The sequence below is a fragment of the Amaranthus tricolor genome, chromosome 12, assembly GCF_026212465.1.
Source record: "Amaranthus tricolor cultivar Red isolate AtriRed21 chromosome 12, ASM2621246v1, whole genome shotgun sequence".
NCBI classification, from domain to species: Eukaryota; Viridiplantae; Streptophyta; class Magnoliopsida; order Caryophyllales; family Amaranthaceae; genus Amaranthus; species Amaranthus tricolor.
The window spans coordinates 12,473,404-12,499,067 of NC_080058.1; the positions used below are offsets into that span (position 1 = coordinate 12,473,404).

A 25,664-nucleotide genomic window follows, 5' to 3' on the forward strand; every position below is an offset into this window, starting at 1 on the left:
ATATATATATATATATATATATATATATATATATATATATATATATATATATATATATATATATATATGTATATATATATATATATGTATATATATATATATATATATATATATATATATATATATGTATATATATATATATATGTATATATATATATATATATATATATATATATATATATATATATATATATATATGTATATATATATATATATATATATATGTATATATATATATATATATGTATATATATATATATATATATGTATATATATATTTATATGTATATATATATATATATATGTATATATATATATATATATATATATATATATATATATATATATATATATATATATATATATATATATACATAAATATATATATATACATATATATATATATATATACATATATATATATATATACATATACATATATATATATATATACATATATATATATATATATATACATATACATATATATATATATATATATATATATACATATATATATATATACATATACATATATATATACATATATATATATATATATATATATATATATATATATATATATATATATATATATATATATATATATATATATATATATATATATATACATATATACATATATATACATATATATATATATACATATATATATATATATATATATATATATATATATATATATATATATATATATATATATATATATATATATATATATATATATATATATATATATATATATATATATATATATATATATATATATATATATATATATATATATATATATATATATATATATATATATATATATATATATATATATATATATATATATATATATATATATATATATACCTTCAAATTTATCTTATCATATTTTCAATTATGACATCAAAATATTATATTAGAAAATTTCTCTTTAATGCATAAAAGGCCGGAATGTAAAAACTAGATTTTTATTTTTATAATTTTCAATTTTTAAATTTAGTTAAGAGTCGGGTGGTCGTCTTTTTCCATCTTAGTTTACAGAATGTAATGTAAAAACTAGATTCTCTCCATAGACTAAAAAAAGAAGTTATTCCAAGAACTTCTGTAGTGCAAGAAATCAATACTAATGGTCTCTCCATACCATATCTTTACATCCATCCATTTAAGCTCTAAAACTTGCGCGTAAGAAATGTTGAGATCTGTGAGAGCCGAAGGAAACAAATTGGTTATCTGAAAAAAAGTTTATACTTGAATGCATTAACACTTGACAGAGGAGAACTAATGATGTTTTGTAACACAACTTACAGGTTTCAAGTCACAACTATGAAGTGATGTATATGGTAATGAATTTTGAAGACAGTTGAAGTTTCAAGGAATTTGCATCACTACAAGGCTTCAACCACATGAAATTTTTGTTTAGATTGATACACCAATCTCGAGTTTTAAAGGATATGATTATGTCTAAAAACCGTGAGAATTGTGATTCTTCCTTGACATCCAAAACTTTACATGTATTATGTGCTCATTAAAATTGAATACAGTTATGTACATTGAACTGTATTGTGTTAGCTCAACACGTTCAACCACTTGAGCTATAGCTAACATACACCCACAATTAATGTGATTTAATTATATAATTCTAGCAAGGCAACGATCAGAGATAAAGGAAGTAAGAAGAGTATTTATTTATTTCATGCCTTATTACAAGTTGTAATATCTATTAATATAGCAACTAACACTTTATTCTCATGACAATTGCAGAAATTAATATAGCACAAACACTTTGTGCTCATGCACTTTGTTTCTTTAGGATAACTTATGAAGAAACATTTGTCTGCTTTAGACACTAGTTTATTATATGAATGTAAACGTTTTACATAAGTCTCACAAGCCTAAATGCTGAAAAAAAGATAGGCTAGGAACTTTTCATCTCCATAATTCATATGGAGTCTTCTCTACTACCCTTGACAGAGTTCTATCTAGTCTAAAAGAGTTGTTTCAACAACAAGACTCATCATAAATCAAACCATATTCAATGAAGTTTGATTTATTCTTTCACATACACCATTCAACTAAGGCGTTCTAGGAGGAGTTTATTGTGAAAGAGTTCCAAAAATTTTTAATTGTTAAATGAATTTTTGGCTCAAACATTCACCACCACAATCAAATCATAATACTTTAACTATCTTACTAAGTTAGTTCGTTACTTGCAAAAAAACTAGCCTTTTAAGGGATTTTTAAACCACAAACTTGCAAAAACTAGGTCAAACTCTATTTGTTTGACATGAAATTTGACATTCAACACCAATTAGTAATACTTAAAGTCTTAAAAAAGTTAAGCTTCAAAAATTAGGCATATATTCAAAATAACATGTTAATTAGTCTTTTATGTGCTTTTTTAAGTCACTAACTTGTAAAAATTAAGTCAAACTTGATTTGCTTGCCATGAAACATGACATGTCACACTAATTAGTAACTATTATAGTTTTAAAATAAGTCTTGAAAAAATAAGCATTTTTGTAAAATTACATGTCAAGTAGCTTTTTAAGCCACTAACTTGAATAAAGTAGGTCAAACATGATTTGTTTCGCATAAAACTTGATATGCAACACTAATTATTAACTATTATATTTTAAAATAATTAGCCTTAAAAATGGACTTATGTGCGAAATTACATTTCAAGTTGGCTTTTTAAGGGTTGTTAAGCCATTAACTTTCATAAACCAGGTCAAATTTGATTTGCTTCACATGAAACTTGACATACAACACTAATTAGTAACTATATAAAGTTTTGAAAGGGTTATGTTTTACAAAAATTGGCATATGTGCGAAATTAAATGTCAAGTAGCCTTTCTAAGTGTTGTTTAAGCAACTAACTTAAAAAAAAAAATAGGTCACACTTTATTTATTTGACATGAAACTTGGCATGTAACACTAATTAGTATCTATATATAATTTTAAAATAATAATAGGCTTGAAAAAATGGAAATTTGTGCAAAATTATGTGTTAAGTAGCAGTTTTATGGGCAGGGGCAGATCTATCTTGGGGTACCCCTAGCACGTGCCCTAGGGACAATTTCTTAAAAAAAATTTATTAAGAAAGTTAAAGAGAGAGTAGGAGAAGGAAAGAGGAAGGATATTGAAAATAAGGAAGAGATTTTGGTAAATTTCCATTGTAATAAGAATTGAAGTTTTAATAATACGTTCAATGGAGGTGCGGGCGGAAGGTTGAAGAAAGGTTCAGAATGAATTTTTTATTTACCTAGGGGATATAATACTCATATGGTAAATGGTTTTTCATACACCTAGGAGCTAGGATACTCATGGTTTTTCAATTACCTAGTTGTACTTGTGTTATGTTGAGGTACTTTGGGGTTTTTAAAAAGACAAATTTTTCTAAGACTGTCTCATCGTGAGACTGCTTGATATGGGTTGGTGACTTGGTTTAATATTTAATTTAAAAAGAATAAAAGAATCAGTTTTTAAGTATGTCATATTTAACTACATTTCAATTTACTCAATTAATTTTGTTTAAAAATCTTTAAATGGCTTGTATGGGTCCGTCTCACGTACAAGATTTATTGGTTTGTATTATATCTATATACCACATTCAAATTTTGTGTATTTTTCTATGCTTTTCTAGTGAGTACATCCTTGTCCCTATATGTAATTTATATCTTTATTTAAGGTTGTGCGTAAACATAAGCTATATTGATTTTTAGAAGTGAGGATATAATTGGAAAAACGCCGTTAATTGAACTTCATTAATGTTTTGGTTTGGCATCAATTGAGGTGAAAATAATGTTAATTGATCGCTTTTATATTACTTAGGCTTTGGTTTGAGATTATTGTGCTTGTTCACGTCATTTTGTCGGAATAAAAAATTTTACAAATTGTAATACGCTGAAACTGCCAAAATTTTTTTGTAAAATTTCGTTTATTTGTTAGTGTCCGGTATGACTTTGAACCCTGAATTCGCGCACTGTTTATGGGCATTGCATTACTCATGAAATTCATAAATACGAACTTGGAGATAAACAAGACCGTCATTTGAGCGATTTCCGAAAAGCTTTCCAATTCTTAACATATCCTTTGAAACCAAAATTTCGTATAATAATCTGTAATCCGTAAATTAATAAAAATTCAAAAGCATTTCTTTAAAAACAAAATTATTCACTACGAGGCATAAAAAGAATGATTATGTTTTTGAAATAATTTGAGGGGGAATGTAACGAGGTTCAATTTGATATTCGAATTCTATAAGGTAGCGTTTGGAAACACGAATTTCATTTGAATTTTTGTAATTCAATTCAAGAAATTAAAACTGTGGATTTAAATTCCAATTCCAATTTCACAATCTCGCTTGGAAATCAAAGAATTGAATTCCTATATTTCAAATCCACATAGTTGTTTGCAAAATATTGGAATTGAATTCCCAAATTTAAATTCTATAGCATTGTTTGGATAACCTTGTAATTACATTCAACCAAAAATATTAAATATTAGCAAATAAAATATATTATGATATTACAATAATCCGAAATTGTCACATTAAAAGTTATCTTAACATAGAATATCAAAAGTGTAACGTACAAACTACTCGTCAAGGCATAAGAGTATCCAGTCGAGTTTCTCATCCTCCGGGTAGTTCTTTCAACATCAGAAACTCGTCGGGATTACCATTCATAAACTTCTTTACTGCCCGCATAGTCTGAATCCTAGAAATGCCAAGCACTTGAGAAACAACAACGTGAATCTCTTGACAAGTGAGTTTCGGAGCGTCTTTAATCTTGCTTTGCACGTACTCTCTAAATGACTCGGCAAAACTATTTACCGCATTTGCTACACTATCCTTTTTCTGCTTGCAAGAGCTTCAATTAGTTGGATCCTTAGAAGAGCTTGTTCGTTCACAGATCGTCTCCCCCTCCATGGCATCGGCTGCCTCCTCGTGTTGTTCTGCACCATCCCTGATAGCTCTATCCGCACCAAATAAAGTGCAAATATCTTCCCAATTTCTATGCACTTGTTGCGATAAGGGGCAGCATTTTTGTTTACCTACTCGATCACAATCCCAATTTAGCAAACGAAGAAGCAAATAAGCAATAGTAACACAAATTAGGAAACAATAGTATTAAAGATAAGAGTAGAAGTAGTGTCTTATTATGGCTTGCTAAAAATTAACTAAGACGACAGCAAAAGACAAGTACATACATAATCCAGGGATTAGTCCTGTTGTATAGATTCTGTGTGATACATATTGTCTTTTACTTCAAGATGTAACATATTTTAACTCATAGGCAGGGTAGAGGCAGTAATCTATACTCAATACAGGTCATGTTACTCTGCTCCTAAACTCACTAATCTATACTAGTCAATGAAATATACAAGTAAAAAATCAACCATACATACCTTAATATATTCTGTCCATTGAGGTAGATCTTCCATTGTGATTACGATCATTTATTTTCATCATCCCACTTAAATTTTGTATAAGTCTTGATATCCGTGATGCAGCCATAGTGTTTCTTCCAAGACTTAGTTCGGTTTCTCACATGATCCACATTAAGTGCAATGCCTAACTCTCTGTTTAACTCATCAACAACAGCTTGGTAAGCTTGAGGCTTAAAGTCTCCATCTCCTTTTTCTTTGTTGTTGATTTGTTCTAACAAAACTCGAGTAAGAATGTCATCCATCTGCTTATTCCAAGACACATAGCTTCTTTTATTGCTCATTACCTACCAAAAACAAAACAACACATTTAGAAGGTTTCATTATCTAAAATCAGTCACAAGTGTTGGCATATGAATACAAAACATTATACTAAATTCACATTCACACCTACACTATTAGAGAATAAAAATAACCACAATCAAGTAGCCCCCCTTCGAGCTTAGTATTCTCGGAACATTTTTTGTGACATTTCATCTCTTAAGTTGTTCCATTGAGGTGAGGCTTGTGCCGTTAAAATGAAATCCTCCCCTTCATCCTCCATTGTATCAAAAGCTTCTACATTTGATAAATCATCGTCCACCTCATTTAACAAATTCTCATCATCCAAATTTTCTTCTCTAACAAAATTATGGAGAAAAAAGCATGCATTTATGATTCTTACTTGTGTTTGCTTATCATAAAAGCTACTTTTCCTCAATATAGCCCACCTCATTTTCAATAACCCAAAGGCTCTTTCAATAGTATTACGTGCGGATGAATGACGCAAGTTGAACAATTCTTTGTAGTTTGTAGGAGCACTTCCTCTCCACAAGTTTAAATGGTAACGTATACCTTTATATGGAGCCAAGAAGCCTTGTGCATTAGAATATCCCAAATGAACAAGAAAATATTTATCTGTGACATTAAAAAAAATTATATAAGAAAGTAAAATTATAAAGAATTATAATTTCAAGCTACTTGAGGTTTTGCTTACTCCTAGGAACTTTGAGACCATTAGGTCTTCGGAGGGCGTCCCCTAAAATGCGAGGATCAGAAGTCGATCCCTCCCAGCCAGGCAAAACATGATTGAACCGAAGACTTGGATCACATGTAGCTAGTACATTGGTAGTAATATCTCCTTTCCTATCTCTATATCTAGGTCGATCTTTGACGGGAACTGTCATCTTAATAAGTGTCCCATCAAGTGCCCCAAGTGCCCCCTCAAACCACTTCCACTTGTTGTCTCCATCATAAGTCACATTGAAATCTACTAGCTTGATATAATACTTGCCTATTTTCATCACAACTTTGAGCACAGTATGGAATTGACGGCTTACCGTTTCTCCCGAACGAGTGAACACGGCACCAATAGTTCTATTCTTCAGATCATGGGCAAGAGTACGTAGAAAAAAGCAACAAATTCTATTACGGTCACATTCCTAGTAGTAACTAGGTCTCCTCTAGTAACTAAAACCTCGCATAACTTATCAAAATATCTCTGATCCATACGTAACTGCTCTTTACAAATCCTATCATTCATGAGGGAATCCAACTAATATGCTCTTTTAATTGCACGTTCATGTTCGTTCCAAGGTACTTCTTTATGCTGAAACCTATGAAACCATGCTCCCACTACAACCATAATAAAGCCACTAACTATTACAATTAGTTCCATTTAATCTTCATCGTTACCACTATTGTCATCTCTAGTTCGGTTTCTAACAATAGAAACTTGTCGATCATGAGACATGGTATAGTGAGATATAATATAACCAATGTTTAATTAATTAATAACATCGTAACATTAATAAATAAAAGCTTGTAGATGCAAATTAATAACTAAAACACAAGTATATTCTAGAGCCTAAAAAACAGAGTGAAGTGCAACTGACAGACCAAGGCAGATCAGAGGACCAATATAGAGTAGAACAATTAAGAAATCAAATTTAAAATCCTTGCTTGGATAGAAGTATAGTAAGTTGCGACACTGACATGCTCATACAACCAAAGAACTACAACATGCTTAACCAAAGAACTACAACATGCTCAACCACTATAAAAAACTTCAAGTTCCGAACTCCATTATTCAAATACTATTTTATTGAAACCCTTAATAAGTTATAAAGTTTATGCTCGACATCTGATTGTTTCTGCAGGAAGCGATTTTAATAGCTTATGTAGACTTTTTGGTATTTGTGAGATGATTACTAGGGCAGAATATCAGATCTCACAAAAATAATTGCATTAGAAAATCAGATCTCACAAAAATAAACTAGCTAAAAATACCTAAATCCACAATATTTTACAAATTGCAAGTATAATCACAATGAATCAGAATGAATAATTAGCGAATAAAGCAGATCAAACTTACTCGAAGATGGGAGCAGCAACAATGAAGTCGAAGAAGAGAGCAGCAAATGAATGTCGAAGAGAAGGGAGGAGAGAGAAAATGTTTGGGCTGAATAGGAATTGAAATTAGGGAAGGTATGGGTTGGAAATGAAGAGTTTGTTTTTTACTTGGGTTGGAAATGTGTTGGAATTGGGCCAATTCCAATTTCAATTTTTCAGCTTAGCCAAACAATGGAATTGAGCCAATTCCATCAATTCAAATGAAATGGCCCAATCCAAACATACCCTAATGGAATTAATTTGTTCAAATTCTTTAATTCGCAGTAATTCCTCCATTTCTCGATTCTTTCTTCATTGTTTGGTTTGTTTAAATTGTCTCCACCCCTAAGTTTATGAATTTCGAATTTTTTGATTCGGAGTGGAGCAGTTTCTTTGAGAGACCGTTTAAAACCATATATTATGAAGCTTAAAATATATAGTACGCCCGACCTAGTTATTTTAAACTCGATTCATAGTCACCTTTAAAATTAATTCAAGATGAATAAAAATTAGGGAAAATTGTAAAAAATAAACCAACATTTGCTCGATTCTTTGAAAATAAATCAAACAATTGTTCATTTTTAAATAAATCCACATATTTGGTATGTTAGATGAAAATATACTCAACTGTTGTTTATTCCTAATTCTTTTTTTTTTGAAAGAATTCATTTCTAATTCTTGACTTACAAAAAAACTTGAAATGATTATAAACAATAGGTCAGTTTACTTTTAACAAATAAACCTAATATATAGATTTATTAAAAAAAAATAATAGTTAAATTTATTTTCAGCCGATTAAGCAAATGTTAGTTTATTATTGACAATATATACCCTAAAAATTAAGGTGAGAAATAAAAGGAAATAAAGAAAACTTAATGCCTATTTACATAATTTTTAATGCCTACTTACCATATGCTAAATGCTTACACATAATATTTTAAATGTCTACTTATATCATTTTTAATACCTACTTATAATATTTTAAAACATATATAATCGACCGACTCAATTAGAAATGATCTACTAAAGAGACGATCTCATCTCTAACAATAATTTACGTAAAGAAAATGTCCTAAAGCCACACAAAATAGAGTAGGTAAGAAATTAGGAGTAGTAAAATGTAGAACGCCCAACGGCAAAACAGAAAAGAGGAAAAGGAGAGAAATTGTATAACGGCAGAACTGAGACGGGCAGGCAAGCAGGCAGGCAGCGGTGTGTTGGATTTTCTGGTCACTGCTACCAGTCCCAGAGTAACGCCCATACTTCCTCTAACATTCATTCTATACTAATCAAATCAAATACTCATACAAGATTGTTACGGTGGCGAAGCACAGAAATCTCATCCAAGATCAATGAGGTTCGGCGAGAATACGAAGTACATCAACACCGACATCAAGGAGAAGAGCTCCGCTTTCTTTCTCTTCCATGGTTCTTGCTTAGATGGCCGGCTTGCAATTGAGTTGGCAACCTAATCTTCCTCGCCTTAAACGCAAAAATGGCGTCCCTTTAGGGTTGAAGAATCTTGGCAATTCTTGTTATCTTAATTCTGTTCTTCAATGTCTTACTTATACTCCTCCTCTCGCCAATTTCTGCCTCAACAATCTCCACTCTTCTTCCTGTATGTATGATTTTGTTGTGTTTTTAATTTCATTTTTCTGTTTTCGATTTGTTCATTCCCTAATTTCTGTATTTTTGTTTCTCCTGTTAACTCAATCTTAATTTGATGCGTAGGTGGTTGAATTTACCACCGTTTTTTAGGTTTTAACTCTTTTATTTTGTCTAATTCACTGGAATTGTTTTCTTAAACGATGTCCCAATAGACACATTCCCAAAATATTGTCGCTTAAGCTAAAATACTGCTCGTGTAACACCATGGTAAAAAGTGAGTTTAATAGATTTGCTGAAATCATTAGATATTTATGAGTAAACAACTAAGGTTCTCAATGGTTCTTGAATTTGAATCTCTAGTGGTTTTGTTATAAGAATCCCTAAGTGGTTTTACCTAAGTTTCTCTAGTAAGGTAAAACAACCGAAGTTCTTAGCTGCGGTTTTAAGCCTCCATGCGAAGCAATGACGAACCAAATACCGATTCTACGTGTACAGTATTAAGGAAAACAATAACTAGTTGGTACCACTTTAGAAATTTAGGTTTTTGGGGCATTACTTTGAGAAACAATTTAATTGATTGCTAATATTCTACATGAAATCTACTAATTTGTCCTCTTTTTGAAGTTTTTTTTTTATTACTGTAAAATTTCTATCGGTTTCTGTTAATTCTACTTTAAAAGTAATTTATGTTAAATGGTGGATCATATATGTGTAGGTGATGCGACCTCTGCGCCTTATAAAAAACGGGACTGCGCTTTCTGTATATTAGAGAAACGAATTGTACGTTCACTGAGTATTGATTTAGCACTTGATGCACCAGCAAAGATTGTGAATTGTCTCTGGATATTTGCTGAGCACTTCAAGTGTGGCAGGCAGGAGGATGCACATGAGTTTCTCCGTTATGTTATTGATGCCTGTCACAATACATGTCTTCGTTTGAAGAAATTACATCCGCAGCATGTTAATAAAGTCACTAATGGAAGCCAAGGAGAGAGTGTTAGTGGTAATAGTATTGTGAAGGATATTTTTGGGGGTTCTCTTCAAAGTCAAGTGAAATGCCTTTCTTGTGGAACTGAGTCTAATAAGATCGATGAGATCATGGATATTTCTCTTGAAATATCCAACTGCAGTTCGCTTAAAGATGCCATGAAAAAGTTTTTTGAGGCTGAAACTCTAGATGGTAATAATAAATACAAATGCGAGAGGTGAGCTACATATATCTTTACTTGGGTTGCATTTATATACCCTATCATGTTTTTATTCTCTCGTCTAGTGATCATGTCCTTTTTCTTTTCAGATGCAAGAAACTAGTGCGAGCTAAAAAACAAATGTCGATTTTTCAAGCACCAAATGTTCTTGTAGTTCAACTGAAGGTGGGTTATTTATGATGCTTCATCCAAGTTTTTCACTTCAAATAGTTATTTGGGCTAGAAATCTTGAATAAGTTGTACTGAGTTTCCGATTGGCAGAGATTTGAGGGAGCATTTGGCGGGAAGATAGATAAGGTGATTGCATTTGAAGACATTTTGGTACTTTCGAGCTTCATGTGCAAAGAAAGTCAGGTGAGCTTACTACTAGCTAAACAAGGATGACTTAGATATGTGGATTCTACATAGATCATGTCAATATCATGTAGTCAGGTTTTGGAATTTGCTTATTGATATTTTTGAATGAAGTTGCAAATTAATTGGTTAGCTTATGTGCCTCTGGATAAAGCTGTTCACACCTATGCTTGATTTTGACTACTTACATTTGGTAAGAATAAGAATAGTCCTTTGACTTCTTTCTTTAGGGGCAAAAGTTTCTAGGGCAATGTTTGTCTTTTTCCCCTTTAGAATGAGAAAAGAGAACAATATCACGTTTGCTTATTTTCTGATTCTCTGCAACTTTTGATCAGTTGAACTATGGTAAAATGAGAGGTGTCTTTTAATTGGTCTTTCTAGTTAAGCTGCAAAAATTTTACTTTGTAGATTTTATTGTTATGACTTGTATGATTATCTTCATTCTCTACAAAACCTGTTTCCACTCCACCACTGTGCCTCTCCTTTTTCTCTCCACTTGTAACCTCTTTTGGCATTGTAACTGACCATTCTCCTTGCTGTGCCCCCTTGCTGTGTCTTTCCTGCTTGCTGGAATGCTGTGAGACTCATGCAATATCATAAATAATGAACTTTGTTTTTAACATAAGACGCCACAGAACCATCATTGCTAACCATGTACCATAATCTTCTTATACTTGCTTTTTTGGCCATCATTGGCCACTGTTACTATCCACAACCTACATGACAATTAACAAGTACATGAAACAGTTCAGTTGACTTCGAATTAAATATAACAAGAAAATCATCAATTGAAGTATAATGAGTAAGAGTTTGTTGTTTCTTAGAGCCATGGATGAATATTCATTATATTTCATATTTTTCTTGTAATTTGGTGTTTACTAGCGTCATCTTGTTGTCTGGTGACTTTGGTCCAAGGACTGTTGCGAGACATCATTTTTCGAAACTAGGATCTATTTTCATTTGATCAAAAGGTGGAACTATTTAAAGAAAGAGCAATGGTGAGATTATTAGTTTTGACCTTTTAAGGTCAGTTTTGTTTATGTAATGAATCAGTGGACTTGGCCAAAAAAATATGGAGCAATTATGACCGAGTAATACTAACCTTTCTCTCATTTAAGTTGTGCATTTAAAAAGCCTCTATTAATGTCTACTTATGTTAGATCACCCCTTCTATGGTTCCGGTAACCTTCTTTTATCTCATGATTCTGCTCTATTGTTGGCTTCAACTTACTAAACAACTTCCGAAAGGTTTCAAATTCTATTAACTTGCAAAATTTGCAAACTTTGTTGAAAATTCCTAGAATATAAAATCTCTATTGCTATTTGTTTTAGATATATAAAAGTAAAAGTGCACCTCATCAACCTTCCTTTTAACCTCTCTTGAAATAGAACTAGCTATAATCTCTATCGCTTTGTTCTTACTCCGTTTCCCTATCTTCTAAATTGTCCTTAGTTGATTGATGAACATAACTTCTTACTCCCACTATGATAACATACTTGTGGTTACAAGTCCGTTTACACTCTTTAATTTGTGAAAAGGCCCCTTTGGACAAGAAAATGTGCTCTAAAAGCTTATCGTTTCTCAATTGATAAAGTTGAGTTGACTAGATAGATTATGAAGGAAAAACAATTTGTCACTGTAGGAAATTTTAAACTATCAGCATCATCATGTGTATCTGGAATTTTGAGGACACGATCATATTTCCTCCATGTCTTATCTCAAAGAGTTCTACACTCGGTGGTGGATCCTCAGCCTTAGTAAAGCCTCTTTGCTATATACGGAGTATCTATGTACACATTTTTTCTTTTGTTATTTCTGATGTACCTTTATGCATTTTGTGCAGGATCCTCACCCTAAGTATAGCCTGTTTGCCACAATTGTGCATTCAGGTTATTCACCGGAGTCTGGGCATTATTATGCATACATTAAGGTCCAGTCTTGATTCTATAATCTATACTCATTGAAATTGCCAACATAAAAGCATTGCTTGCTCATTTATTATCTACATGTGTGCAGGATGCCCTGGGTCGTTGGTATTGCTGCAACGATTCGTATGTAACATTGTCAACACTGCAAAAAGTTCTTTCAGAGAAAGCTTATATTCTATTTTTTGTTCGAACTAGCCAGCGGCCTGTTTCTGTGACAAATGGAGTGAAGCCTCACGAAACTAATGGAAATAGCATTTCTAAATCTCCTAGAATTTCTGCTCCTGTGAAAGAAATGAATATGAAATCATCTAATGCACTTTCTCTTGTTAAAGGCGTTACAGTTGCAAGTAAAAGTAAGGATGCTTCTGGCAATCTGCAAAATAAGTTCTCTGGCATCTCTATTACTGTGGCAAAAAAAGTTTCTGGTTGTGATAATGGGATCACTGATATTCAGAAAATGGAACCTGTTGCAATTAATGGAAAGTTGGTCCACTCTGTTTCTAAGCAGATGAATGGAAACCATACACATTCAGAGGAAGAAAAGAATGGAATTTGTAGGAATGGAGAACAGAATGAGGTTTTAAGAAGCCGGGTTTTGGTAAATGGTGATGGTAATCTTAATAATGGGACTCCTCATACTGTTGAAGGATGTACTGATCAGCACACTGGTTTAAAACGCAGAGAGACTTCAGGGAAGATACTTAAGAATGGGATCACCCATAATGGTCATAGTAATGACAATATTGATGTTACTGATTCCAAAAGAAAATCGGAAAGCAGAGAGACTGCAGGGAAGAGGCTTGATAATGTTGTCACTCATAAAAGTCTGACTGATATGAGTATAAGTGTTTCCGGCTCCAAAAGAAAGTTGAAAGATAGGGACTTATGCATTTTGCTTGCCAAGGATGCTGAATCCCGGGCAAGAGTTGAAGAATTCAAAGAAGTGTATGTGTCTTAACTGCAATTCTTTTCTCTCCCACTTGATAAAAGAGAAACACATAATGTATAATTAAGTTGTCCCCAATTGCCAATTGGTTCTCTCAACTATTGGTTAGGAATATCTTTTGATATACGTAGCGAAAAGCCTACTAATAAACAGATTCCTTTCTGTTCATGATGCGTTTCAAGCATGTTGAATGTATTTATTCTATGTTTTTTGGTCCACGATAAAGCATGAGTTTCGATCCCCATTCTTTTTCCAGTAGCCCCTACATGAATCCCTTTTTTATCAAAATATGTTCAGCATTGGAGTTTATATGTCATATTAGAAATTACCATTACCTGCCGCATAGAATTCAATTTGATGCTGAAGCTACTACTTAAAAGTTTTACTTATACTGTTGCTATCTTGTTGAGTTTCCAGTCTTAAGAAGGAGGCATCGTTAAATCTGAAAAAATGTGGCTGGTATGATGATGTATATAAATACATGAGATCAAGGAAGAGGCACTGTATGGACGCTTGTGACGCAACAGATACCAGCGGGCAAAAGTAAGTTTGTTATATTTTTGCTCAAAAAGAGCATGATACTTATATTTAGCGTATTCAATGCTACACATGGAGCATGCCTAGTTGGCATTTTGTGCTTCGTAAACTTGCGAAGTCTGAGCTTCATAAGTTCCAATGTGTCATTTCGTTTAATAGAAAATCGATAATGTATGACCATATAAACTTTTTATGTTGACTAAGCATGCTTTATGTCATGTTTTGGATGCTTTTTGTTCATAATCAACCTTGATCATTGAAACTACCTTTTGTACTAGTTTAGATTAATGCATCACCATGTTTTTGAACCTAGACCTCAGCTTAATTTTCGCTTTGCTAAACCATTGATCTCGGCTACATAACTCCCCTCCAATTTTGATCAAATGTCCCAGTTCCTCTTTTGGCATATTCACGTCAAATGTCCTATTTTCTTATTTGGTAACCTTTTACTTAATGTCCTACGGGTTCCAAATATTTTACAAAATTGCTATTAAATTATTACTTTTTCTCCTACTCACTCCTCCCATGTAGTCCCTCACTCCCTTTTCGTAAGATTAGTGCATTTTCAAATGGCACACATTTAGAATAGGAGGGAGTATGAAAGAGCACAAATTAAATACTCCCTTCTATTTGAATCAAATCTCTCATTTCTGCTATTGGCATATTCACATCAAAGTGTTTCATTTTCTTATTTTGTAACCTTTTTTCCTTATGCCCTGATGCGGTTCAACTTTTTACACATTTACCATCAAATTATCACTTTTTTCCATACTCGCTCCTCTCATATGGTCTCCTTTCCTTTTTCTTAAAGTTAGTGCATTATCAAATGTGACATTTGATTAGAATACGAGGGAGTATAATTAAATCCAAAATCAAGTAGGCCTAAATTTAGATCGAATTCTAGTAACCCTATTTCCTTCGCTCAAACCAATATTTAGACCTAAGCTAGTAGTAACGTTTATCAACCTAGCTCATTTTCAACTTAATCTCGACTTCAATTCGAGTCAAACAACTGCAAACCCGAATTGGATTATTGTCCAACTCAATCATCAACCAAACCTATTTCGACTTGTTACCGAAAAGTTTTTTAACCCACCACGACATGCATGGTCCTACTATAACCAAATCCAAAGCAGACATGAGGTTTCATCAATTTGAGTCTTAACAAAACAAAATTGCAATCAGCGTGAACATGAAAAAAAAGCGTTGGCACACCTCATGGTTTGACTTTGACATATGCTTGGATAGGATATTGGGGTTTACTATTTAATTTATGCTGTCATATATATGGAGTTTTGTTAGCATACTTCAAGTTTGGACTCGGTTGATCGACTTTGACTCATCCTTGGGATAGTTTATTGGTAGTTGAGAGACTTCAAACTTTCACGAGTCTTGTTGACTTTGGGTTTTGTTTGGATCTATTCAGTTGTAAGTATCTCAGTTCCTCAAGTTTAGATTTGAATATGACTTCATGGATTTGATCAAATTTTGGTTGTTATGAGTTGCTTATCAAAGCCAGTGCTGATTTGATCTAGTATTGCCTAATTCATTTATCCACCCTGAAAATTGTGAATTGCAAAATACATTTGAATCGGCTGCCATTTTGGGTGATTTATGAATTCGTATTACGTATCCTGCAAAATTAATTTTGTGTACAGATTAAGTCACCTTGCTATACAGATTACTTTCCATGCTACAATTTTTGGAATTGGATTAAGAATTTGACATTGTTGTATTTGTTATTTGCAGTAATTCCTCCCTTTGGTTACCAAATCAATAAAGTCAAAAGGTCACTGAGAATGAATGTAGAAATCCCATCTTGCGTTTTGACTTCTTTAGACAGTGACTTGCCCAACATCTGAAACAATAACAAAACTAGTAAATAACATAAGTATAAAAATAATGAGATTTATAAGACTAATGGAAGAAAGTAGTTAATAAAACAAGGGATTACTGAAAGCTTGACAGGCTCCAATAAAGGCAAAGCCATAAAATCTGAAAAATCAAAGAACTAGATTAGCTAACAGTGGAGAAATAAATGCAGAAATAAAAGCAATCTAACCTAAAATTATAACTACAATGAATCTCTCCAATATAGCTGAAATAAATTGTGACATATTAGGTATAAGGGTAATTGTGTAAATAGATCATCTAGTAGTTAGTAAGGGTATTTTGGTAATTAGATCCTCTAGTAATAGTCTTTAAATACTCTTGTATTATGCTTTTAGGGGGCATTCAAGAAGAAATCAGAAATAAGAAAATAAGAGCAGGCAGCAGCTCGAATACTGCACTAACATTTTGTTCTTTTATTCTGTGTGTTCTATCTGTCATCCATCTTTCTTGAATCTGTTGCAGGCACCAAACACACCAAATCTGGGTGTGTTACATAAATCTAAAATCCTAGACCCATATTTATACTGAGAGCGAATTGTAAAAAAAGTAATACAAGTAAACAAAAGCTATGAGATAATTTTTAAGCAAGAATAGCTGCACAGCTTGAGTTTTGTCTCTGGGGTTTGGACGCACTACCTGCTCTTGATTTCCACTTTTACATTTTTGGCACAAACCACTAAATTAGCACACCAAAACACCTTTGAAACTCAACATGAAAACCCACTCGCAAGTGCTATGAAAGAGCATTTCTCAACAAGATGACCCAAAAACTTGATGTAATAGCTGCTGATAAAGTGGGCTTTAGTAAGTGCTTTGTCTATATTGTACTCGGATGAGTTAAAGTACAGCTTAGGTCTCATTCTAAGTTTCCCAAGTGACTGCTGAAGTAGTGGATCGAGTCAATACTAATGATGTTATGAAGATTACTATACAATGAGATATATTTCTATTGAGATATTTGGCTTACAATTTAGTTGTAGACTAGTGTGACATCTTATTAGTGGAATAAAGGGTTACAAGTAACAGGTGAACATATGTCATCATCGGATTATCTTTTGGCATATCAATTGTAGTTGTTTTTTAATTTTTGTAACAGCAAGTGGCTCAAAGCCTCTGGCTTGTTTTTTCCTGGAAATTTTTGGTGTATATTGGTGAAATTTAACCACTTCTAAGTCTCATTTTCATTTTGTTGATAATGTGGTGGTTCACTGTATGCTTTTGTGCTGGGGCTTGCATAGATATAGTTGACTGATTTGATGCATTATTGCTTTATTTCAATACTACGTATTTTCTGTTTAATATTTATTGTGTGCTCAAGGAGTACAGGTTTACTCTTCTAAGGATCCTTATTTTTGAAATATTTTTTAAATACTTAGTGATACATTAACTTTTCAAGCTAATCTTTGCATATCTGCTGACAGTGTCTCGTTATTCAAGCATTATATCCTTTGATTTTATCATTGTGTCGATGGACAATGGGCCTTAGATGTCAATTGTCAAGTTCATCTTACTGTTTGTGCTGTGTGTTACAGGCAAATGTTGATTGCTGATGCCAAAGCTTTTATTTCTCAAATTCCTGGATCTCTGAAAGCGAGCCTAATAGAACACATTAGATCATTTAGCAGCCAAAACTAGTTCATTGTTGTTACTTGCAAATTCGCAGGGCAAAAGAAGGTAATGCCACTTACCATTTTATATAATGCAAACTCGCATGCGACCAGGAGTAGTAAACTTGTTTGTAAAATCTGGGATGCGTGTTATAAGGATCACCCATTTGTACTGGGTGGCGCTTGATGAAGATATGACTATTTTCTTCGCATTCCTCTGCTGAAAGGAAGTGATACTTGTCGGATGGATAATTTTTGAGGATTGAGATGTTAGAATTTCTAAAGGTTTTGCTCGGTTCGGCTGTTGAATGAACAGAGATGCTCGGAAATTGATGTATTATGTTCTGTGTATGATATTCTCTTTGGTTCTACCTTTAACTATCCCATTTTATGGATGTGCAACAATTTTATCCATGAAAATGTGGCCGGAGATATGGATGTATACACCAGCTCTGAGTTTTTGTATGATTTTGTTCATCGCTAGGTTGCATTCATATACTACAGTTCTGCATAGTGGTTGTTTGCATCCTTTACTAATGTTTTAGCGCTTTTCGACTATTACACAGTTTTGAGATCAACAATGCGATCATATCACAAATTATTTTTCGGCTACTTTCTGTGCTACAAGAATTTGTACCCCGAAAAAAGCTGTAGAAGAGGTGCGATATAGATGGGAACTAATTCAAGTCATTGATGCTATTTTTACATGACTTCAATGAGTATATTTTTATATAATTGATGAATTTTCTGTAGAATTGGTTTTTCATTTTGTATTTGAGAATTGGGTTTCCATTTCTCGCATGAATTTTTTGAGTGGCTGTTGTTTGCAGGTAGCCTTGAGTATGACGTTCAATTGATGAGGTGCTGCGTCTGCACCCAATATGACGCGCGCTACTTTTAAACTAATGCTCGACTCACCATACCTTCATATGCGCATCTAAATGCAAGTACTTATTTTAAGTGCATCAAAACGTGAGTGACTTACATTAAGATTTAACTTAAATCTAACGAGATTTCAGATGAATATATTTTATCTTCAATATATATTTTAAAAATCTAATTTTAATTTTTTCTCTGAAATTGAACAAACTTAATATGAACAAATAAAAAAGAACAAAAGAAATATTATTTCAAGTCCAAAACTACTGCAAATAGAGGTGTTTATTCGGGTGATCGGGTCGGTTTCGGATGAGTGTCATTCGATTCGGTTGTATTTCAGATCGATTATTTTTCGGCTGTGTGTTACAACAGGTCACACTCGGGTCGAGTCGATTAGTCACGGTTTGGTTGGAGATCGGTTATTCAAGCTATCGGGTTAGCATCGATTAAAGTTCGTATCGAGTGTCAATCGGTCTCGGGTTGCCATCGGTTACTAATTGGTTCGGTTTTGTCGGTTACAGATCGGGTTTGGGTTTTTTTTTTTTAAAAACAAAATTCGGCTACGTATTACTAATTACTATCGATCGAATTAATATCAAATTAAGTTAGTTATTTTTTAATTGGTGACAAGATTCCTTTTACTCAAAGCAAAATAGTTAAAATGCAAATTAATTAGTAATCATTATTACTTTGTTACTTTTATTTGTTTGACCGAAAATTAAAATTATAAAGTTTTATTAATTTTCATCTAACTCAATTAAACGTAGTTAAATAAACATTATCCATTGATTATTAACTCTAAATATATGAAACCATGTATTTATAAAACCATGTAGTCGGATATGACTCGGGTTAGTTATTATTAGGTTCGGGTCATTTGGAAAAATCGGTTACAGCTCGGGTTCAGTTTTTCCATTTTCGATTGTCAATCAGTTCGGGTACAATTTCGGTTCGATAAACCTAAAAGGGAACACATTTTCGAATCGGTTTACTATCAATTTCAATTCAGATTTTCGAGTCGGATCTCTTTTGAACAGCTCTAACCGCAAATAATAACATTATCCAAACCCAAAATTCTAGATAGTAATAAATGCCACGATCAACATTCTAGAAAAGGCTGAGAGAATAAAGAGAATGATTGTACAGATGCCAATCTCATCCAGGAGCTTCTAGGTAGTTCATTGATTAGTAATAACAAGTTTAAAAAGCCAATAATTTGTATGACTTTTTTCATTGATTCAAAACAAAAAAGAAAAAATGGCCGGAGAAGAAGTGATACTATTAGATTTATGGTCAAGTCCATTTGCAATGAGAGTGAGGATTGCATTAGCAGAGAAGGGAGTTGAGTATGAAGAAAGAGAGGAAATTCTTAACAATAAAAGCCAAGTTTTATTGAAGATGAATCCTGTTTATAAGCAAGTTCCAGTTCTTATTCACAATGGTCGACCAATTTGTGAGTCCCTCATCATTGTTGAATACATTGATGAGGTTTGGTCTCATAAAACTCCTCTATGTCGGCTACTTCCTACTCATCCTTATGAGAGGGCCAATGCTCGCTTTTGGGCCAACTACATCGACAACAAGGTTTACCTTACATTTGTCAATTACATTGTTGCTAGGGATAATAGGCGGTAAAATTATATGGATTTAACATTGTATCCATCCTAATTGGGGCGAGTATGGTTATGGGTATGAATTTGATGGGTTGTGGGTTAATATGGATATGAAAAGTTTTATCTGCCATGAAATAATGGATAGATGGTGGATTTAAGGTCTTTTAAGCCCCATACCCACCCTATAACCACATGCTCGCTCCATAACCATCCGCCCTATATTTACAATATATTGCTTTTGTATGATCAGTTTTATATATTTTTATTAAAAATTATTGATAAATAATTAAGGTTTTTATTTTTAATACAATTAAATGTATAGTTTAAACAAAATTAAAAATACAATTTAATTTGTAAGGATTTAGGGAGTATATAATGCGAATTTGGATTGAATATGAGGCGGATATAGATTGAGTATAACCATAATGGGTATATTTAGTTGGTTGTAGTGGACGGGGAAGATTTGCATGTATATCCAAATGGACGGATAATTTTACCCTATTAGACATGAAAATTTTAAATGGGTATGGGGAGAGCATACTGCACCCACCCGCCTACCATTGCTTGCTTTGATGATAATTATGAGTAATGATTGCTTCCTTTAATGAAATGCAGATATACAACATAGGGAAGTTAATATGGGGTTCTGAAGGTGAAGTCCAGGAAGCAGCAAAGAAGGAATTGGTGGAATGCTTTAAATTATTGGAGAAAGAGTTAGGAGACAAATGCTTCTTTGGAGGGTTAAATCTAAATATAGTAGATGTGGCTCTCATCCCTTTCTATTCTTGGTTTTATGCAATGGAGACTTGTGGAAACTTCAGCATTGTAGATGAGTGCCCTCATTTGGTGGCATGGGCTAAGAGGTGTATGCTTAAAGAAAGTGTGTCCAAATCTCTTCCTGACCAATTTAGAGTTTATTCCCATCTTTTGGAGCTCAGAAAGCTACACCTTTCACAGCTAAAAGCCTAATACGATGTATTATATTTGTTCTTAATTACATTTACTATGTAAGCATTAAGCTTGCTTTTATTTAATGTTCTATGGAACATATGTTACACGTGGGAAATAGATTTATTGGTTCTATTTAGCAAAAAGCTTGTATATAATGAGCTTTAATAAAATATGAAATTTAATATATAAAATGGAATAAGCTATGTCTATATATATTGGACTTAAATTCAAATTTGTTTTTCAAAATAAGAACATAGATTTGGGCCAAACGCTTAAAACTTAAAACTTTAAGCACGTATAAAATTTTGTATCGAAGAGTCTAAGCTCATACCCATCTATGGTTAAAGGTCACACCTAGATTTGTGTATTTAGCGAGTTGACATAATTTTGATTTAACATTTGTATTTTGAGTTTACGAGAGGACTTAATTATAATTGTACAATAAAAAAATGAAGTTGGTTAAAAAATGAGTTATATTTTTATTATTATTTTTTTTAATGCTGATTTAACATTATAATTATTTTCCATTATAGTGTTTCATTAAGTCCGTCTGATAAGCTTATTCTGAGTAGATATTAAGTTGAGTTAGATTAAAGACTGCAAAAGTTGGCTGAACTTGAGTTTTAGTATGTTCAATTCGTGTTTGCATGGAACTTAAAGACAAATTCGGGTTTGAATTACTATTACTCTGCCTTCGATCATGGCATGTTTATAAGTTAAATATTTGTAAACTGAAACACAAATAAATGTCTGTTAATAATTTTAAGTAACAGATAAACAATAACTTTTTCTAATTATTTGTTTTAGTCTATTGATAATTAGGACTATTAAAAGAAATTCATTCATTTTAGTATCTATATTAAATTAAGTATTATATGAAACATAAAAATAAATGAAAGCACAAATTGTATAAATGTTGTATGATTATGTAAAAGGAAAAGAAGTATAAATAGAACAAGAAATTTCATTTGTACTTAATGGACATGGATTTAGGCCTATTCAAGAAAACCCAACTAATTTAACCTGATCCGACGACCCGCATCTTAAATGCTGGGTCATAAAAGGGTAAAAAATAAAAATTATGGGTTGTATACCCGACTTGGCTAATTGAAGTCCGGTCATGGACCAAAAAATAATTTAAGTCGGGTACCTGATGACCCGTTTATTTTAGAGAATTTTTATTATTTATTAAAAATACTGTTCATGCATTTTCAAAACCAGTATTTCAATTGGGTTTGTATTTTATATTTATGAAACATCCAGAATATATTTCTAGTTAATCACTTGGGTTTGTTTTCTCTATTTATGAAACATCCAGAAAAGATTTAAAGAAAATCCTTTAATTTGTGTTGAAAATGCTAGCACCAATTCATGCACAGATTTTTTCATTTTCTAATTTGCATGATTTTATGTTTTTAGTTTGTTTTCTAATTGAATTTGACAGATAAATTTGTTTGATTGATATGCCACAAATAAAATCGGGTACCTCGTGTGCTGACCCGATTTATCCGGGTACCTAATATGTAGGTACCCACATAAATCAGGTCGGAATACGGGCCCGTTAAAATAGCTACCCGTCTAACCGGATATCCGGTTATAAAACACCCTAATTGAAAGTATTAAAACAAATATCAACCATAGATTAATCAGATCAATTGATTCATGTACGGTCCGCAACATTTTACTATCTATAAGGAAAGAAAATTTGATCTTTTAGATCCAAAGGATCAATATGACCCAATTATCATCTGTCTCGTGGATTGAATCCTACGTCTCAAACTTTCAACCTAACTCCTAGTGGCGTGCATTTCCCAACTGTCAAGTCTCATCAGCATTCACGTATTATATTACTTTTATAAAATTTTTCAATACACTAGCATTCAGTTTATGTATTATCTAACTGCTGTAATATTTTTAAGTGCTTAGCAATTTCCATTTAATTCATCATTTTAATATTTCTACCTTTATAAATATTCGTTGTCTTTATAATTTGCCCTAAATAAATTTTTATGCTCTTAAATGTTTAATTTATTATTTTAACGTTAACATTGTTATCCATTAGGTACCAATATAATGGCAGAGTTTGACGTGATTTTTATTGCGCCGTTATATAACAAAATATAATGATGGGATGTCTCACAGACTCGTTACAAATAGTTGATTAACAGAGCGATCGACTTTTAATTCTTGAATAACTCGAGTTAAATAACATCTTCTTGAATAACTGGAGTTAAATAACATCCTCGGACACCAAGTATTAGTTGGATTGCAAAATGAAATACGTATTGACTCCATTTTCCACATTATAGCCAAACAAGTTTAGGCATTAGTTCCGTTCCGTTCAAATCAAAACACCTACTGAATTGTTTAAAAGTCTTAAAAACTAATTTCTTTATCCTTTCAATTTTACTTATGGTATACTTTTTTATTTCAAAATACTTATAATATTTACTTTTTTACGTGATTTAATAAATTAAATCAATCCTTAATCCTTAATATCTATAATTATTTAAGATAAAAAATTATAAATATGATATTAATAATTTTTATATTGAGACAAATCAAACAAAATTTCACTTAGCTATTAAATTATAGATTAAAAATTAATTACAAATTAAAAAGATAAATAAATAGTACAAGTATTTCCAATATTACTTATAAATTGGAACGGAGAAAGTAGATTGTTGAGTATCTCTCAAAAGATCATTAAAGACTATTCAAATAATTGATCAAGAAAACTATACTTCATGTCACCAAATCAAAGTGTGCCTTAATTTAACCAATTAAATCATAGTCAGACATCAAACCAAGAATGTTAAGCTTAATGTGACCACTGAATCATGAATCAATTATGCTCAATAACATAATCAGTGACATACTTGAACTCAAATTAACCCGTACTTTCTCCGTTCTGAAATACTTGTTACATAAGTATTTTTGATATTATTTATCGTTTAAGATTATTTTATATGTTGCTGCTAATGTGTAAGATAAAATATAGTCAACTGAGATCTTGTCTGAATCATCTAATCGCATACTTCCAAAGTATTAAGTTTTTATAATTTTTAGAGGCATATAGTTTAATATATAAATCATCAAAATAATACATTGAATTGTGTAATAAGTCAAATGTAGCAAATATGGTGGAAAGGAAGAAGTATAAAATTGGAAACAATGAATCTTCCATGCTTATATATACCCAATCCTTAAAGTTCGAAGCCCTTTTCATTTTATCGCTACCTTTTTTTAATAAAATTACTAAAATGCCCTTAGACTTAATGTTTTATAAACACTTTAATCTCACTCCATAACTCTTATATCTCTCTAAAAACAAATACTTAAAATTTGTAGATCAAAAGCTTAGGAAACTCAAAACGATAATTTTAAGGTAATTTCTAATCAAATCTCACTTAACTTAGTCAAAGAAATAAAAAAGAAATGGAGGGGGGGGGGGGGGGGGGGGGGGGGGGGGTCGTGCGCAACCAGACCGCAGCCGAATCGCACACAACATGTGAATATCACTTCTCTTCTCTTCTAATTGATTGTCTTACATTGTAAATCTGATTCATACTAGGCAAAAACACCAGGGAAATTTTGCCTTATATATGAAGGTCATGATTAAGGCAGGTTTATCTACAATTAACCTAGTTGCTCTTACATGACCATCTCTATATACTAAAAATTGATGGTTATGTCTTCCTTTTTCACCGGGACACATTCTCACAGTCCAAGGTCTTTCTTCTAGTTCATGATTACTTCCTATAATCATAAATTTACAACCACATGCTCTAATTCTAGAACTGGGTCAAGCAACAAATCTAAGTTATACAATTAACCCCTAATTTTATCATAACGATGACATTGTGCATACAAACTAACTCTAGAACGTCCCTATCTATGTTTATACGAGGCACGTGTAAAATGAAAACCAAATTCTTATGCTATCTCATTGGCCCAAGAATGTACAAAATCCAATTCACCATCCGTAACAAATCTAACAGAATAATCTGCATTATCACCTAAACTTTCAAAGTCCTGCAAATGTAAATTATTTTCTAAACATTAATAAATATTAAGTAAATAATAATAATATAATAATATTAATCAAATAAAGTATTAAGTTAGTATAATATAAACAAAATAAACATACATAATACAAACTAAATAAAATAATTATAAATATTAAGTTTGTATAATATAAATAAATTTTAAAAAATAATATAACATATATTAAATATTATTAAAATAATTTAAATAAACAAGGGAATTAAAATATCAAAAAAAAGTGAAGGAGGGAGTCGCGCGC

General features: G+C 31.8%; 3 protein-coding genes across 3 annotated transcripts; 2 read left to right on the forward strand and 1 right to left on the reverse strand.

Moving 5' to 3' along the window:
* Window positions 1–5,905: 5,905 nt before the first annotated feature.
* LOC130828580 (protein ALP1-like) lies at window positions 5,906–6,985 on the reverse strand. The gene is made up of 3 exons (XM_057694545.1): window positions 6,875–6,985; window positions 6,440–6,824; window positions 5,906–6,360 (listed from the first exon to the last, which is right to left on the reverse strand). The coding sequence occupies exons 1-3, from the start codon at window positions 6,983–6,985 to the stop codon at window positions 5,906–5,908; spliced, it is 951 nt and encodes a 316-aa protein (XP_057550528.1).
* Window positions 6,986–8,912: 1,927 nt separating this feature from the next.
* On the forward strand, window positions 8,913–18,665 carry LOC130828902 (ubiquitin carboxyl-terminal hydrolase 25). Its single transcript, XM_057694937.1, has 8 exons — window positions 8,913–9,451; window positions 10,157–10,646; window positions 10,739–10,814; window positions 10,911–11,003; window positions 12,848–12,934; window positions 13,021–13,877; window positions 14,296–14,421; window positions 17,841–18,665. Exons 1-8 carry the CDS (start codon window positions 9,274–9,276, stop codon window positions 17,941–17,943), a joined length of 2,010 nt encoding a protein of 669 aa, XP_057550920.1. The 5' UTR covers window positions 8,913–9,273; the 3' UTR covers window positions 17,944–18,665.
* A 1,319-nt stretch (window positions 18,666–19,984) lies between these two features.
* LOC130828903 (probable glutathione S-transferase parC) lies at window positions 19,985–21,542 on the forward strand. The gene is made up of 2 exons (XM_057694938.1): window positions 19,985–20,378; window positions 21,023–21,542. The coding sequence occupies exons 1-2, from the start codon at window positions 20,052–20,054 to the stop codon at window positions 21,374–21,376; spliced, it is 681 nt and encodes a 226-aa protein (XP_057550921.1). The 5' UTR covers window positions 19,985–20,051; the 3' UTR covers window positions 21,377–21,542.
* The last annotated feature ends 4,122 nt before the right edge of the window (window positions 21,543–25,664 follow it).